General features: G+C 38.3%; 1 protein-coding gene across 1 annotated transcript in view; it reads left to right on the top strand.

Annotated features, from left to right (window-relative positions):
- TTN (titin) overlaps positions 1-18,704 on the top strand; it is a 337,354-nt gene that overhangs the window by 44,530 nt on the left and 274,120 nt on the right. Inside the window, exons 12-20 of the mRNA XM_077448105.1 lie at positions 2,263-2,532; positions 2,794-2,859; positions 3,798-4,056; positions 9,745-9,802; positions 10,977-11,180; positions 14,130-14,272; positions 14,373-14,557; positions 14,730-14,960; positions 16,983-17,227. Of these exons, the coding sequence (XP_077304231.1) occupies positions 2,263-2,532; positions 2,794-2,859; positions 3,798-4,056; positions 9,745-9,802; positions 10,977-11,180; positions 14,130-14,272; positions 14,373-14,557; positions 14,730-14,960; positions 16,983-17,227 (1,661 nt within the window). The remainder of the gene's footprint in view (positions 1-2,262; positions 2,533-2,793; positions 2,860-3,797; positions 4,057-9,744; positions 9,803-10,976; positions 11,181-14,129; positions 14,273-14,372; positions 14,558-14,729; positions 14,961-16,982; positions 17,228-18,704) is intronic.

Genomic DNA, 18,704 nt, shown 5'->3' with positions numbered 1-18,704 from the left:
GGCCACTGGAACTCACCAGTTCATATATGCAGTCTGGCCTCAGAAACACATCGAAAAGCTTTTTAAGTCTTTTTAAGTCAGTCCAATAAAAGTGAACAACTCTAAACTGAACTGGGCTGCTTGATCTTGCTGGTAAAACCATCCAATTCTTCTATACAACACTGGCAGTTTATGAATATGTTGTGGAAAAATCATCCTTTGTGAGCCACAGATGCTAATTGCCATAAAATTATAAAAAAAGGAGTCTTTGTGATCATCTGCTCTGGAATTTCTTACAAACGTTAAGACAGTTGATTGATTTTAGTAGAATTGACTAAAAGCCATAAGTGTAAATTTATTCTTACCATTTTCATGTTAACAAATGGATATTTGTAATATTTAGTCTGATATGCACCACAAAAAATATAAAGTAATTAAAACATCCCTTTTTTTAAATATACTTTAATAATATATAATTTTTTTTTTTTTTAACACTTGCAGTTGTTTTGCTGCTTACTAAAAAAAGTGATTCATTAACATAACTTTTATTTGAAATACTTTCACTGTGGTAGTTAATGCATAAACAGAAACTTTCAAACATTTTACCACATCTTCTGCAGATAACAACCCCGCGCTTTGTGTCTTTGGCTCATTTGTTTTCGGTGTCTGTGCCTGTCCAGTCTTTTCTGTGTGCAGCAGGCAATCTTCAGCTTTTTTCATCTTTGTTGGTTTTAAAGATGCTCTGTAGTTTCTTTTTTTTCTGGCAAACTGTAAAGGACATTTTGAAAATATTGATGCAGAGGATTTCAAAAGTCATAAGGCTTTCTTTTAAACTTTGATGGTCAGTTTTGCTATGCATAGATTATTTAATAATGCAGTGCAAAGGGATCACGGTTACAAAGCTAAACAAAAATAAAAATATTGCAATACTTTTCCCTAAATCATATTAAGAAACATACGGTAGATTTTTTGGGGTGCAGTACCTTGACAGCCTTTTCATTTTGTGATGGAAATGATTGCTATTATTGTTTATAGAGAGCCTTTGTGCTCGATAAACATGAATAACATACCATGCTATCACAAAATGTACAGGCTGGATGAGGTGCTGTACCCCTAGAGTTACGTTTGAAGTGTAATTGTTTCAAATTAAGGACCCATAATAAAAGTATATGTATAGCCAAAACTGTTTTTTGTGGGTTTTGTAGATAGCGTAGGGAAGCATTAGCACTGTGCATGGCGGCACAGTGGTGTAGTGGTTAGCACTCTCACCTAGCAGTAAAAAGGGTCGCTGGTTCGAATCTTAACCATGACACTACCTGCCTAGAGTTTGCATGTTCTCCCTGTGCCTGTGTGGGTTTCCTCCGGGTACTCCAGTTTCCTCCCACACTCCAAAGACATGCAGGTAGGCTAATTGGCTTCTGTTCAAAATTGGCCCTAGTATATGAATGAGGAACTTGGATTGTTGGCTCCTTGAGGGTAGGGACCAATGTGAGTGTGCAATGTACAGGGATAAGGGTAGACACTCACGCAGGTTGAACTGAATGGACTAGTGTCTTTATTCAACCTTACTAACTATGAAACTATGAAACCTATGTCAGGTGTTTTCTACTGTATGGGTCCCCAATGGGTTTAGTCACATTCTCTTTTTGTTCTAATGACTATTGTCATAGGAAGAGAAAGTGATAAGAAATAAAAACAGTGACAACTGTCTAAGAGGGGGATTTCTCTCACTTTTTAGAGATTTTTCTCTCACTTCCTGTTGCATCTTCAGTACAGGAAGTGATAGGAAATCACTGATGGGACAGAGATAGCAAAACATAAACTGACAGAGGTTTAACTCTTCTGTACTCCATCAACAATTTAAAAAAAAAAAAAAAAAACTGTTGACTATACATAGGCTTTAAGCCTATAGTCAAAAATTGAAACAATTCATTGCATTCACTTTAAAGTCCCTCAAGTCTACCTAATAAAACCATACTAGAAAAATGTATTGCAGTACTATATACATGTTTCAGACTTTTATAGGGCATATATTTGTTGTATAAAAAAAGACAGCCTTGGGGCTTGAGAGATATGCATAGCAAAGAGAAGAATATCTAACAATTCTTAAATACAAAAGGGAACCTTTAAATCAAAGAAACTTTACATTCCTGGATAATGGCATTCCTCCAAAATGTAGGCACAGCACGAAGAAAAAAATATATAGTAAAAACAGAGGGCATCTTTAAAATATGCAGCTTCGTGATCAAATGATGATAATACATTTTCTTCTGGCTGGGCTAGGTATCAATTGCAGGATATGCTGCTGCCACCCTGGAAAAAGAATTCACTTCAACAGCAGCTTCACAAAAGATTACCAAACATGTGGAGGCTCCGCACTTAAAACCGGCTGAAGCACGAGCAACACCAGAAAAAATTGTCTCTCAACCCTATCCTTTGGCAGAACCAGCAGATGCTTACAAAACCCGATTCGATGTTACACAGAAAAGAGATATAGGTTTGACCATTACAAGTGGTTATTCACGTGACGAAAGATTTCAGTACCAGTATGAGGTTGGTTATCAAGAGACTCTTGTTCATCTTCTTTGATTCTTCTCATAAAAACAAGCTATAACAAACTAGGCATCTACTAGCTTCTCATCAACCCTTTCTTTTTATTACTTTCTGCTCTCTACATGTGGGTGTATTATTAGTACTTTAATATGCTTCTAACATGACCATATGCAGGAGTAATACTATACACCCGTTCTCGTATGATGCTTATTTTTAGACTCCTTGCCTATAGAAAAGCTCACACTCTTCCATATGTTTCAGGCTGAAGAAGCAGCCCATGTGCCAGAGCCAGCTGAAGTCCCCGTTTCTCCACCAACAATAGTCTCTGTAAGTAATATAGTTAATGGATTAAAGGCTCAACATTTGGAAGTGAGCCAATGTTTATCTTGTTCTTAATCCAGAAATGTGTAAATATCTTTGCATTGGGGTAGTTTGTCTTAGTTATTTTTATAAATAAAAATAACAAATTACTTTTTTAGTTTTAGTAGCCGAGAAAGCTAATAACTTTTTATATTTAATAATTATGTGTGTATTCTGTATACACAAATGGGTTGATTAACTCAAACTGGAGAGTGCAAGATCTGGGGAGCAGTGCATGGCAACCAATCAGCTTCTAACTTCAGCTTGTTCAATTAAGCTTTGACAAAAAAAAAAAAAAAACTGCAGGCTGGTTTCTATGCAAAGCTGCACCAGATTTTGCACTCTTCGGTTTTAGTAAATCAATCCCAAAGAGTCTATTTATTGTACATGTAAATAGTTAAAATATATTCACATACATATATATAAAATGTATAAGGGGTATAAAAAAAAAACTTTAAAACAAAGACTCAGTATCTATGGCTGTGGTCTGTTATATCTTTCCTGCAAATTTTTATTTCATTTTGTATACATGCCAATATTTTTTATTTGTCCAAATCTTCCTTTTGTAGCCTTAAAAGTGCATTAAACCTATGTCTTTTGAATAGCTGTAACTATTTAAATAAGCTCATATTCTTTAAATTATGTGAGAATTATTTTATCAATAAGGTATTGCAGATGTTTAAAATCCTATTTTAAAGATTGTGGGAACAAATTTGGAATACATGTCTTTACACTTCTATATGTTGAGCTGCAAAGTAAACATATAAGCAATACTTTTTTAAATGCTAACTTAATGTATTTTAGTGCAAGCATGCAATAGCCATCATCAAGCATGGTGTCATGTGTAGCCTGTCACATGTGCCATAAATTCAATGATACTAAGATGCTTGTTTTTTTATTATTAGGGACTAAAAAATGTAACAGTCCTTGAAGGCGAGTCAGTTACTTTGGAGTGTCACATTGCTGGTCACCCTTCTCCAACTGTGGTTTGGTATCGTGAGGATTACCGTATTGAAAATTCAATTGATTTCCAAATTACCTATGAACAAGAAATTGTAAGACTTGTAATTCGTGAAGCATTTGCTGAAGACAGTGGAAGATTTACTTGCACAGCTAACAACGAGGCAGGCACAGTCAGCACTTCATGCTACCTCCTTGTTCAAGGTAAGCCAACACCACTTGTTTGAGTTATTTTGGTTAGTGATTGAAATAACGAAGCAGTTGAATGTGAAGAACAGCTGCATTTTATGACTTCTCTCTAAATATGGCAGGCAGATGGTCACTGTGCTAAATCATGCTGTGTGACTATTCATTTCTTCCTGATTATCACATTTTTGCCAAAGTTTATATCAGTGAGTCACATAACATGTATATAAAAATGTGGTCAATAAAAAAGTAAACAAGAAATCTGAATTGGATGTGGACCTATAATATATTTAATATCTTTATGAACACATATGGAACTTTAAAAAATCTTGTTGAAAATGTTCATAAATCTAAAAATCATCATAAATCAAAAAGAAACCAATAGTAATAAGTTACTAGAAGCGCTGTTTTTAAACCCTAGAAACATACATGCTACATAAGTATAAATATAAATATCCAAAAAAACTGTGATTCATATAAACCAATAAACATATTTGTGCTAGACAAGTAATAATAAAGTCCTCAGAATCTTCCAATAATACAATAAACATTGAAAGTTCAAATATAAACAAGGATGTCTTCTTCCACCAATAGTGATCACTCTGCGCAGACTCCTTATCCCAATGAAGGCTGAACACTCACCAGACAATATTGCTTGTCATTTTTCAGACAAGCAATATGCATTTCATACAAGAAGTCTCCACACATCTCTTCTTAATGAACCTTGTGCTACCTTTATTCCACTCCACAACTGCAAAGGATGTGTTATTAGCCAAGGATCACATGAAAAGAAAAATCACTCCACATAACTTAGGTAATATCTTTATTTGACTAGAGTATATCTCACTAAAAGTTCTTGTCACAGACATATCTATAAATTCCACATAACTCGACCTCCAGTACTCTTATCAACTCTACATACAAATAGATAACAGGCTCTTTATCAAGATAAAGTCGGACATGATGAAACATGTTGGGTTGTGACTTGGTGTAATTAGTAAGAAATCTTGATGGTACTGGTGCAAGGTACAGGTGGCCGAATACGGTGGTGAGATCCCATTATCTATTTATATGACTAGTTGATCTTGTGTACTGGAGATCAGGCTATGTGAAATTTACAGATGTGTCTGTAACAAGAAAGTTTTTTGGTGAGATATACTCTAGTCATATATAGATATTACCTACATTTTATTGCATATGAAGAGTTTTTCATGTGAGCCCTGGCTAATAACACCTGATTTGGAGTTGTGGAGTGGAATAAAGGTGGTATGAGACTCATGTGTGGAGTCTTCCTGTATGAAGCGCATATTGCTGTTTGGAAAAATGACAAGCAATACTATCTGGTGAGTGTTCTATCTTCATTGAGATAAGTAATCACTATTGGTGTGGTGGAAGAAGACATCCTTATTTATATTTTAACTTTCAATGTTTGTTGTATTATTAGACTCACTGATACATAATGGTATTTTGAGGACTTTAATATTATTTGTCTAGCACAAATATGTTTATATATGTTTATTGATTTATATGAATCACCGTTATTTTTGTTATATTTATACTTATATAGCATGTATGATTCTAGAGTTTAAACAGAGCGCTTCTAATAACTTACTACTATTAGTTACTTTTTTATTTCTGCACTTGGGGTTTATAGTGGTAGCAGTGGACCAACACATTAATATTTAATAATATATTTTTTATTTTTTAGCACATTCAATTTTTAGCACATATACTCTCTATTAACAGAAGTATAGGGACACCTGTCTTTACATGTACACAAACTTTAATGGCATCCCAGTCTTAGTCCATAGGGTTCAATACTGAGTCGGCCCGCCCTTTGCAGCTATAACAGCTTCAACTTTTCTGGAAAGGCTGTCCACAATGTTTAAGAACGTGCCTATTGAAATGTTTGACCATTCTTCCAGAAGCGCATTTGTGAGGTCAGAACTGATGTGGATGAGAAGGCCTGTCTTGCAGTCTTCGTTCTAATTCATCCCAAAGGTGTTCTATCGAGTCGGGGTCAGGACTCTGTGCAGGCCCGTCATGCTCCTCCACCCCAAACTCACACATCCATGTCTTTATGGACCTTGCTTGTATATTATTAGTAAATAAACCCCATTGTGTACATAAAAGTGGGGTATGCCTGTATATATATATATAACTTTAGCGCAAAGTAGGGGTTGTTGTTATGTTATATGTCATCATAGTTGTGTGATAATATATTTGATCATTTTTATAATTTTCATAGATGTTTTTCATGTATCATGACGTTTTTAAGAAAATTATGTTTATATACACTGTGATAGTTTTATTGGGTGTACGATATAGAGTGAGTTAAACTTGCATGTATTGTAAGGCCGCGTACACACGAGAGGATTGTCCGTCCAACTTAGTCCGCTGAAACGCGTTTCAGAGGACAGTCCACTCGTGTGTGGGCTTCAGCGGACTTTTTCAGAGGACAGTCTGGCGGACTAAGTCTTTCGGAATTTCCGTAATACAGTCCGTCCAAACTTGGTTTCAGCGAACAATCCGCTCGTGAGTAGGCTAGTTCGACGGACTAAGTATGGCGCATGCTCAGAAAGGATTTACACGGCGAAAGGTTGCATTGCTGTGTATTGGACGTCGTATTTCTAGTCCCGTCGTACGTGCTGTACACGTCATCGCGCAAGCTTTCAGCGGACTGTCTGTTCATCGTGTGTGGTCAAGTCCGTTCATTCGAAAGTAGGACGGACTGTCTGTCGGATTGTCTGACGAACTTAATTGGCCAGACAATCCTCTCGTGTGTACGCGGCCTAAGATTTAGCAAGCTATGTTTGTGTGTCACGGTGTGCCTTTCATGTTTATGACCTTGTGTGGCTGCCTACATATATATAGCAAAGCAGAGGCTGTCATTTGGTGTTGTGTTCCATTGAGTTAAATCAGTTTAAAAGGGTGTAGATATAATAACTATTTTTGGGTATTTTTTTGGTGTTGTTTATCTTATGTTTAAGTTATAGTTAATCCTGTTATTGAGGTGCTAGTTTAGCAGTCATGTATGCAAAGTTTAAACAAATGATCAGGCCATAATTGTTTCACCCTGTCATGGTTGGTAGAATGCTCATAAATATAAGTCTTCTTAATACCATTGAAGGTAATCAGAGCACACACCATATATTGGAATAACTTCATATTATATCAAAACAATCATAAGTTATATGGCCTGCATACTGATTTCTTTCTATGATATTTATGACTGTGTCTCGGAAATACACCTGATTGTAGATGCTTTCCTAAAATCTCCTCTTAGTGTATGGGTATTGGGGTGCAGCATTCTTCCTCTGTCTCTCTAATAGTGAGATTGTCCCTATCCAGCCATTTCTGTCCAGATATATAGGCAAACTTGTGTCTATGGGCAGCTGTTGATTGCTCCACTCAACAGACCTTAAGGTTAAAAGTATTTAAAAAGGCTAGATAACCATGGTTTATCCTAAGATGAGCCATTCCTGGTACAGCTTGCACCTTCCTCCATTTTAACAAATAGTAATAGTTGAATCCTTGTTTTCTTATTCACGGCTGAGGCTAGGCTAAAAGAAGTTGAGCTAAGGTATGTGATGTTCTGCAGCACCCATCATTTATTCTGACTAGTCTAAAGCCAGTGCCTTTTTTTTTAGATAGAGTGTTGAGGGGTAGGTACACAAGCAAAGGAAAGAGACCAGAGCCACCTGAGTTCAATATGCAAGTATTTTAATGGCAACAAAAGAATATACACACTCACAGTGTAAATATGAGAAGGTCAGGGTGGTGGAGACACTGAGGAAGGAACACGCATGCTCTGAATGCGTGTACCACCCCCGCTCCATCTGACATCCACCTTACACCAGAAAGTGACGTCGGCAGCGCTCCTCTGCATATACCCATGGACTAGGAAGTGCTGGGAGCCATCATCACAGCCGTGACCATCTGTGACCAGAATGACACCTTCACAGGCTGCAGCACGCCCTCCCTTGAGAGTGGATGAACCCCATACAGTGTCTCCACCATGCTGACCTTCTCATATTTACACTGTGAGTGTGTATATTCTTTTGTTGCCATTAAAATACTTGCATACTGCACTCAAATGGCGCTGCTGTCTTTTCTTTGCTTGTGTATCTGCAGAGTATCCCAGCTCTTTCCTGAGCCTGCTGCCTTCTACAGTGTGCAGTTTATCCTAAAGATTGTCCATCAGAGACCTTTAGAGATGCACATTGCTGTCTGTGACCCTTTTGGGGAGGTTCCTTCATTCTCTTTGTCATGGGAGTATTGTCACAGAGATTAAAAGTTAGGAAATCCCAAATTTTGAGCTGTTACCAAACATGAATATTGGGGAATCTTCTAATGGGGACACTTGCTTTGGTGACAACTGTTTACGAAGGAAGTTCCCTCATTTAGAAAATTCCCTACATATAAATGGCCCTGATAAAATGTTGACATACCCTGGAATGTTTGGCCATGGTACAGACACAGAAGGTGGCACACACATGTTAAAATGGCAATTGAAGGTTAATTTCCCACATTTGTGGCTTTTTAAATCATAATTAGTGTCTTTGTATAAATAGTCAATGAGTTTGTTAGCTCTCACATGGATGCACTAAGCAGGCTAGACACTGAGCCATGAGGAGGTAGAAAAGAACAATCAAAAGACCTGTGTAACAAGGTAATTAAACTTTACAAAGATGGAGAAAGGATACAAAAAGATATCCAAAGCCTTGAATATGCCAGTCAGTGCTGTTTTATTTCTCATTCCTCAGTGCTGGTATAGGAAATTATTTCTGAATGTGAATAAAAAGACAAAAGTGATTGACTATCTTGGCAACTGTCTGTACAGTTTATGTGGTAAAATAAATCAGGTAACAAGGCCTTAAGTATAACTGAAAGTCATGTCACTGAAAGATGTTTTTATTTTCTAGAAAAACTTAAAGAGGAATTTCACTGTAAAAAAAATATTAAAAGCCAGCAGCTACAAATATTGCAGCTACTGGCTTTTAATAGATGGACACTCACCTGTCCCAGGATCCAGCGATGTCGGCAGCCGAGGCCGATTGACCGCTCGGCTCTCGGCTGCTGCCGCCGCCATTCTAGGTGAGGGAATACGGAAGTGAAGCGTTGCGGCTTCACTTCCCGGTTCCCTACTGCGCATGCACGAGTCGCGCAGCGCAATAGGAATGGTCTGCTCTGTCTCTGAGACCAGTGTATGTCCCAGCAGACAGCGCACCGGGACAGGAAGAGGCATAGACTCCTGTGGGAGTCTATGCCCGGAAGTGGGTGCAAATACCTGTCTTAGACAGGCATCTGCACCCCCCTCCCCCCTGAAAGGGGCCATATGTGACACCGGAGGGGGGAGGGTTCCGATGAGCAGAAGTTCCACTTTAGGGTGGAACCCAGCTTTAAGTCTCTTGTATGCTATGTAGTGTACATTTCTGATGTTAATGTTATATTTTATGTTATATTACACAATGCTAAATCTGCTCTTGGTTCTTTTATTTGGCAGAGAGAAACTTGATGTGCATTGCAGCTAGTATTTATAATTAAACTGCAGTAAAACGAGGACTGAGCTCATGCACATCATGATCATTGTTCAGGAGTGTGTGTAAATTATGGGGGCACAAGTCACAATAATTTGATATAATGTGGAAATGTATTTATTAGTAGTTACAATAGGCTGAATATGTTTTTCTCTTTTTATATTAGTGTCCGAGGAGTATGAAGCCAGAGAAACTGTTACTGAAAAAATGATAGAAGAAAAACAGTAATTATATTTTTTGATTTTCTATGTCAACTTCAAATTTGAATATTTGAGTTTAGGCCTCATATATATAGGCAATGATACCCATATAGCATGAACAGGCCTTTTTTCAGGCATCTGTAACGCAAAAAGTTTCATCTAAGAATTTTTTAAACTTTTTTGTGTATGAGGATAACATTTAGGCTCATTAGATGTGCAAATTCTGCATCCTGCTAAGTTGCATGTTAATGTGTTTCTATCTTAATGCTTGATTTACCAATATGTAAAATTAGATGGTTTGAGCCTCCCTTTAAAAATGTTATTTGCATGGCCACCAAAGTGATCTAGTGATGTAAAACTTCAAGTCATAGACCTGGAACTAGTGTAGAACTATTCTCAGAGTACTAGGTTAAGGACTTCTGACCTATTACTGACCTCCTGAGCTGCACACTTGTTTCAGATTCATGACTTACAAAGTGAAACCAATGGGGTTAATTTACTGAAGGCAAATAGTCTGTGCACTGCAAGTGCACTGCAAGTGCAGTTGCTCTAGATCTGAGGGGAACATGCAAGGAAAATAAAAAAACATAATTTTTGCTTGCCTGTGATTGGATGATAGAAATCAGTAGAGCTTCCCCTTATTTCAGAGCTTCCGCTCAGATCTAGAGCAACTTGTAGTGCACAGTATATTTGCCTTTAGAAAATCAATCTCATTGGGTCAGCATAACAACCAGGCAAGTAGCATTTTCAGAGGGAATGAAGCATTGCAATTACCATATTTTTGTAATTGCAGGTTTACTTTAAATAGCATTGTTTATGTTGCCTAATATACAGATAAAGGATAATTTACAGACCTGTTTATGAAATACACTATATAAAATATGAAATGGCAACTAACTAAAAAAAGTCATTTCAAATATTGTTTTCGTAGCAATGTAAATTAGGTAATTACTAAACATAGCCAAATAAAAATACATTTAACTTGTAAAAATTATTAATAGGGTCCCTTTAATCCGAAGTGCACCTGTTATCTAGAGTCAGAATTCTGATGGTGATATGTAAAATGAAGTATAGCCAAATTATTGTTTTATAGTTGCACATTTATATGGGTCCAAGACAGAAGATAATATATTAGACAATGATAGACCAGTGAATAGGAAATGCTTTAGTTACTTACCTATTGACCATATTTTTGCAGATACACAGAGGAGCAGAAGATGGAGATAGAGGTGACTGCTCCTGCTGAAACAGGAGAAGGAGTGGCGCCCTTCTTCATTCGAAAACTAACTGTTCAGAAGTTGGTCGAGGGAGGCCGTGTTATATTTGAATGTCAGATTGGAGGCAACCCCAAGCCACACATTTACTGGAAAAAGGCTGGTGTTCCTCTAAGTACTGGATACAGGTAATTACAGGCCATCTAACTGATTTTTTAAATTATGTATTAAGTCATTTTTTAATGAAGTACTCATTTGTAGAGACAGGAGCACATATATGTTTTATGACCCTGTAGGCCCAATGCAGATCTTTTTCCATGTGGGCCATGTTCATGCACCTGATCTTTACATTTGTTGTAAATTAATTAAAATAATAATTTCATGCATTTTTCCAGTACACTTTTATCCTTCTTGTCTTTACACTTATGGTAGCTTTCTCTTGATGAACACTTGAGCTGCAAGGTGGTGCTTTATGTTGATATCACCCATGGTACCCCTTGGGATGGATTTACTTTACTTTAAGGATTATTTGAGGTTTCTGTTTGTGGATTCTCTATCTCTGCAAAATAATTGGCATTTGTAGGGTACTTGAATGCATCAATGTTATTAATCTCTAAATACTTATTACAAAAAATCTCTAGTTCAATTACATTTTTATATAAGGTAGACAGGGCCTCCATTAGCATTCATGTTGTCCTGTACTACATACTTGACAGGGCTCCCCTCTTCCACCCAGCTATCCAGTGATAAGGATTAGCAGAAAGTTAAAGTGTCAAGATAGAATTCTGTGTTTTTATTGCACAGTTGTTTTTGGCTTGTGCGTTATCTGCTAAACCTTTCTGTGTGATCAATGTAAGGGTGGGTATCTGTGTCAAGGGTGGATGGACAGTCAGAATTACCAAAACATCTATGCAGACATCTGCTCAGACAACAGGAGGTGACCCCAATATATTTTAAGCGCAGCTAAGTCAATCAGGAGGTTGATAAGAGGTGACCCTAATGTATCTGGAGCTCAACTCAATTACGCGAGAACAGGAAGAAATCCCACTACATTCAAAGACCTGCTAAAACAATCAGGGGTACACAGAAGGTAAACTCTAATCAGCCAATTGCAGGAAGACCAGAGGGTGACCCCACTACATATACAGAGCCTAAACCTAGGGGTCCTTCTCCATCACTCTGGGGGCACACTCTCATCCCTGACTGGGGTTGGTCCACTCTGCTAATCCCAGCTGCCCTCCACCACTCAGGGCCAGCATGGGTATAAGGAATGGCAACCCTGACTATTTAGAGCTCAAGGCTCCCTCCTAAACCAACTCCCTCTGCCTACAGCATAGCAAAACAATGACAAGATTGAGTAGCTAGTGAAGGAGGATATCACTGGAGAGCTGGGGAGGGCCAGCAAATTAGGTGGGCGTGCAACATTCCCTTGAATTGTTGACAACATTTGAAAGTTAAAAGGAAAGACAGCTTTAAGGGGCACGTAGGGCATGGCAAAAAATGGGAGTGGGCATTGATATATGGTATGTTGCTCCTAGTTTTGCACCTTTCCCCTATACTTTGGTATGTTTTGGACAAACTATGGCTCTGGAAGTACGTTAAAGAGAATACACCTATTACCAGGCCATATAAATCATACTGTTTCAAAGGCAAAGCAAAGGACTGCATGTCATTTCATGTATGTTATTGTGGAGCAATCACCCAAGTGCTACACTGAACAAATCTGTTATGCTATCATTGCACAAAGAAGCAAGATTCACTACATGTACATATAGCAATAGTCAGTACCAGGACAGGTTCGCCAGTGCCCAGGGCAAGGATGTGGAACTGTGTCCCCTTCATCCACTGCTAATGCATGACACAGAATGGGTGTACCGCCCTGCATCCATTCTCTGCCCCTTTTGCTCTGGCTGCCTGTGGTTGGCATAGAGTATGGACTGCATGTGCGAGCTCAACTCAATTACGCGAGAACATGAAGAAACCCCACTACATTCAAAGACCTGAATGTAGCTTTCTAGCAGTTAGAAGGCAATCTCACATACACAGTGAGTTTTTCGTGTCAGCTGTGGGTGTATGGGGTGGAAAGTGGGCATGGTACGGTGTACCAGCAGATCTAAAGTGCTGAGTGAGGGGGCACCCCCTTTCTATCACTACACCCTGGACAGCTGCCTGTCTTGCCTACCCCTTGTTCCAGCCCTGGTAATAGTGAAAGTAGCTGTACAAATGCGTGATAAGCAGTACTATGTAATCAATTAAACAAATTATCAGGTACTGATTTCAGCTGCAGAATTTTAACAGTATAAATAATGTAAAATTAGTAATAAGGTGACACAAAACATGGATTGGAAATAAAGTTGCCCTAATTTGAAAAATGTAACATGAAATGTGTGTTCCTTAATAACACAAAATTAACAAGAACCCCACTTATTTATAACATTAGACCCCTCCCTGAGCTAATGCCTTAGTTATGCAGAATGGAACTTTCTGCATAGAGATGGCAGATGGTGGCAAAGAAGGGACCCGGGTAATCCATTCATGAAAGACTAACTCAGAGCAGCAAGAAAGGTCCCTGCAGAGTGCTCTCCATAGAACAGGTGCAAAAGAATAGGGAAAGGCTGATGAGCAGCAGCCTGAGCCACATAGCATACCTAGCTATGGGAATACTGCAGTGTCCTGCAGTGTGCTCAATGTACAAAATTCTTGAGCTATCATGCATAATCCAGTACTCTAGGAACATATGCCCTTGGAAGTCTGACAGCTGCAGAGAAGGAGCCTAAATGAGCCCTGTTCGCCCTGTGCCTTTAGAGTATTACACCATACAGCACTTACAGCTGAAGCCAGGTCCCCTGCTGATCCTATGGGGACCACACCTGGTATGAGATGGCTGGCTATACTCCCTTATTGACATCCCTTAAAGTAGATATTGCACATCAAATATCGAATTCACAGATTCATCTAGAGAGATTGAATAGATCGTAAAAATATATATATATTTTTTCATGAATAGCTTAATTTCTTTAGCATTGCAGTTTGCTACATTTACTGTTTTAATATACAGCATTTGCTTTGAAATACTTTGGTGTATTATAAACTGACATCTGTGTGACCGATAATCTATCTGTATTTTTTCTTTCCAGATATAAGGTGTCTTATAACAAGGATACCGGAGAATGCAAACTTGAGATTTCTATGACTTTTGCTGATGATGCTGGAGATTACAGCATTGTTATCCGAAATAAATACGGAGAAGCTACTGAGACCACGAGTCTTTTGGAGGAAGGTAAACAAACATTTAGATAACTAACTCAGCAAACATAAAATGATTTGTAATAATGGCTAACTGATATGGATTATATTTGAATATTTTTTTCTATGAACAGCTGAATATGACAATTACATGAGGATGCACGAAGAGCCAACTCCATTTGTACCTGAACCCAAAGTAGCTGAAGCCGCTCCAATTTTATTTCGGTCAGAGTATGATAAGGAATATGAGAAGGAACAAGCCCTTATCAGAAAGAAGATGGCCAAGGATACTATTTTAGTGAAGACTTCAATTCATGAGGTAAATAACATGTCAACTGGAAAACATGCACCACTTTCGCTTATCTTATGGGGGGGTAATTAGGGGCAAATATTAATAGGCTACAAATAATTTTGTAGTTTTACTAAAATTGTAGCTATATTTAAGCATCATTTATACAGTGTGCTTATTTGATATCCATGACTTTTTGTAGGAATATCAGCTGACTGCATTTGAAGAGAAACTCATCAAAGAAATCGAATACAGAATCATTAGAATTACCTTTGAGGAATTACTCGAAGAAGATGGGGAGGAAATGATTGTTGATGTTCCGGAATCTGAAATAATTGAGTCAGGATTTGACATAAAACTTAAGAGTTACCAGATTCTTGAAGGAATGGGAGTCACGTTCCACTGTAAAATGTCTGGATACCCATTGCCAAAGGTAAACAAAAGGCAATATTTTCATTCACATATACAATGTCTTTTTCATTGATCCCAACTAAGGACAGTTCAATTTTCAGCCTTTCCCCAACCTAAAGGTGCCAGTCGTATAAAACAAAACATTTCGCCCTGGTAGACAGCAAATACCAATCATTTTCATTTTTCATATGCCTTTCCTTTGGTTTCATCTGGTAATTCTGTCAGTAGCACACTTGTGGACCTAGAATGAGGACCCTTGTTCACTATACTGTACTATACAAAAAGATGCTATGGAACCATGACCTTCTTCTATTGTATATAACAAATTTGGCTGTGGTTCACGAGTCTTTAAAGAGACTGTAAAGTCTTGTTTTAAAAGAATAAAAATAACAAACATGTTATACTTACCTTCTCTGTGCAGTTGGTTTTGCACAGAGCAGCACGGATCCTCCTCTTCTCGGGTCCCTCTTTTCTGCTCCTTGCCCCTCCCTTCTATTGAGTGCCCTCACAGTCAGCAGCTTCCTATGGGGGCAATGGGGCCAAGTCTCATATCCATGTGTCCATGCAGACACGGAGCCCTGACCCAGCCCCACCCCCCTCTCCCCTGATTGGATGACTGACTTTGATTGACAGTTGCAGGAGCTTTGTCTCAGCCAATCAGGAGGAGTGTCCCGGATGGCTTAGACATTCATGGACATCGCTGGAGAGAGATGGGGCTAAGGTAAGTGTTTAGGGGGGTGCTGGGGAGGCTGCTACACACAAAAGTTTTTTTTTTACCTTAATGCATAGGATGCATTAAGAACTGTATGTGTTTAATCCCTTCCCGACCAGCCGCAGTTATACTGTGGCAGGTTGGCTCCCCTTGGCGAACCGTTGAAGCTATATGTTGGCTCGCTTTCAGACCACTAGGGGGTGCCCAATGCACGCCACCGGAGCCGATGCGCATACCCGACAGTCATGATACTAAGTATGAACAACGATTGGCTTCCTCACCCAGGCAGTCCCATCCCCCAACAGTTCAAATCACTACCTAGGACACACAATTAACCCCTTGATTGCCCCTACTGTTAACCCCTTCCCTGTCAGTGTCATTTATACAGTAATCACTGCATTTTTATAGCACTAATCGCTGTATAAATGTCAATGGTCCTAAAAACATGTCAAAGGTGTCCTATCTGTCCCCCACAATGTCGCAGTCCCGATAAAAATCGCAGATCACTGCCATTACTAGTAAAAAAAAAAGAATAATAAAAATGCCATAAATATAGCCCCTATTTTGTAGACGCTATAACTTTTGCACAAAACAATCAATATACACTTATTGCGTTTTTTTTTTACCAAAAATATGCAGAAGTATATATATTGGCCTAAACCTAGAAAGAAATTTGCAGAAGTGATCAATTACCACCAAAAGAAAGCTCTATTTGTGGGGAAAGTCACACGCCCATGCAATTGTCAGTTAAAATGACGCAGTGCCGATTCGCAAAAAATGGCCTTGTCATTAGGGGGCAAATCTTCCAGAGCTGAATAGGCTCTATTGTTTTAGCGATCTGGTAGATGTACAATGAGATAAAAGAATCACAAGGCACAACCAAAAAGAAAACAAGGCACAACCAGAAAGAAGCATTTATATACAGTATGTAAGGAGCAAATAGCGCTAACCCCTTGTACATGTACACTTACAGATTATAAATAGAAATAAGGTGTTTGAACTACTAACACATTGATACAATTATTTACATTAAAATAATATCTAGTACTTCTAAAAATGTCAATAAAACACTTGTTCCCCTTAAATCTGATTGCACAACTGCTTTATCTTATTCTGTAAACTTTAGTGGCAACAAACATTTTCAGATTATTGCCTCTATCAAATACATCAGATAGCCTGTCATTTATGGCAATTAAAATGTATGTAGATTAATCAGACTTCACTTTCAAATGAAGAGATTTCATTATAGCTGTTCTACAAAAACATCTCTTGAAAATGATATTGTGTATGTCACAGATTTACTGAGAATATTGTGTAATGTAATTTTTGCAGATTACATGGTACAAAGACGGGAAACGCATTAAGCATGGAGACCACTACCAGATGGAAACATTGCAAGATGGCAGGGCTAGTCTGCGCATCTCTGTTTTGTCTACCGAAGATGAGGGTATTTACACTGCTTTGTCCAGCAATGTTAAAGGGAATGCCATATGCTCAGGAAAACTGTATGTTGAGCCTGCTGCACCAACTGGAGTTTCACCATACATGCCAGCTCCAGAGGGTGTTAAAAGAATACGGTAAATAATATTCACAATTAACCTATAGAATTGTTATGGAATGCTGAAAGATTGTATTCTAAGGTAGCAGAATTATTATGCATAATAGATATATCTACATAGAACTATTACACTACAACATTTTCCTTTTATACGTTCTAAGGTCTGTATAAAAAGAATGCACACCAATAATTCCGTTTACATCTGCCTGGTTATAGTAATGCATAAACCTTCTGACCAGGTCCACCTAAAAGTCTGGCAGGCAGATCTGTTCTGAATGCGCATCTGAAAGGGGCCATAGTCTTTAGATTTTTTTAATAATACACAGGGATTGATTTACTAAGACCTCTTTCACACTGGGGTGTTTTTCGGGCATTTTTCAGGTGCTTTAGCGTTAAAAAAAGCTCCTGTAAAGCGCTTGAAAGAAGCCGCAACTGCAATCCCAATGTAAAAGCCCGAGTGCTTTCACACTGAGGCGCTGCGCTGGCAGGGTGTAAAAAAAGTCCTGCAAGCAGCTTCTTTGCAGCGCTTTTGGATCGGTGAATACAACGCTACTAAAGTGCCCCTTCCTATTGAAATCAATGGAAAGCGCCTGTAAAACGCCTGAAAAGCGCTATTAGCAGCAGCGTTTTGTGGGCGCTTTTAACCCTTTATTTGGCCACTAGCAGGGATTAAAAGTGCCCCAATAACGCTCAAAAAACGCTGGTAAAGCGCTGCTAGTTTAAGCGGTGCTTTACGAGCATTTTTCGGGCGCTGCCATTGTGAAAGGGCTCTTAAAGCACTTGGGCTTTCAAATTGGGACTGCAGATGAGGCTTCTTTTAAGCGCTTTTTTTAACGCTAAAGTGCCTGAAAAACGCCCCTGTGTGAAAGGGGTCTAAAGGAAAACAGTCTGTTCACTTTGTGAGAAAATTTCCACTTTGCAGGGAAATAATTTTTCTTCAGCTTAGTGAATAAGGTGAAAATTCACTTTGCAAAGAATACTCAATCATGTGCAAGGAAAATAAAAATAAACAGTATATTTGTTTGCACATGATTGGATGATGGAAGTCAGCAGAGCTTCATCTCATTCACTAAGCTAAGGAAAAAAATCCCTTACAAATTGAAAATTCCTCTGCAAAGTGAACAAAGTGTTCATATAATAAACCAATCCCATAGCTTATCATGGACACATCATGTATTTTTACAAAGTTGCCTGACTTAATTCTTTCTCATGTGTGAAGTATAACAAGATCCCGGTAGCCAACATTTGCCAATTATTTTTTGACACGTTATTTTGTGACACTTGAGCACCCTGCAAACATTAGTTATTATTAACATTAGTATGTTTTCCCTTCTTAGATACTTACTCAAGAAAATTATTCCTTTTAAGACTGGCTTCTTGTAGTTAAATGATTTGTTTTTATTGTTTCACACTCTTATTTTTTTCTGTGCCTTCCATCCCTTTTCATTTTTTCCCTCACATGTTTTATAATTCATCTTGCCAAGAAAAATATCAAA

This window comes from Lithobates pipiens, unplaced genomic scaffold (assembly GCF_037356315.1).
Source record: "Lithobates pipiens isolate NorthernLeopardFrog02 unplaced genomic scaffold, aLitPip1_a1.2 Scaffold_22, whole genome shotgun sequence".
Lineage (NCBI taxonomy): Eukaryota > Metazoa > Chordata > Amphibia > Anura > Ranidae > Lithobates > Lithobates pipiens.
Note: the sequence above shows the minus strand (reverse complement) of the source record. Positions and strands in the feature narration are given on the sequence as shown.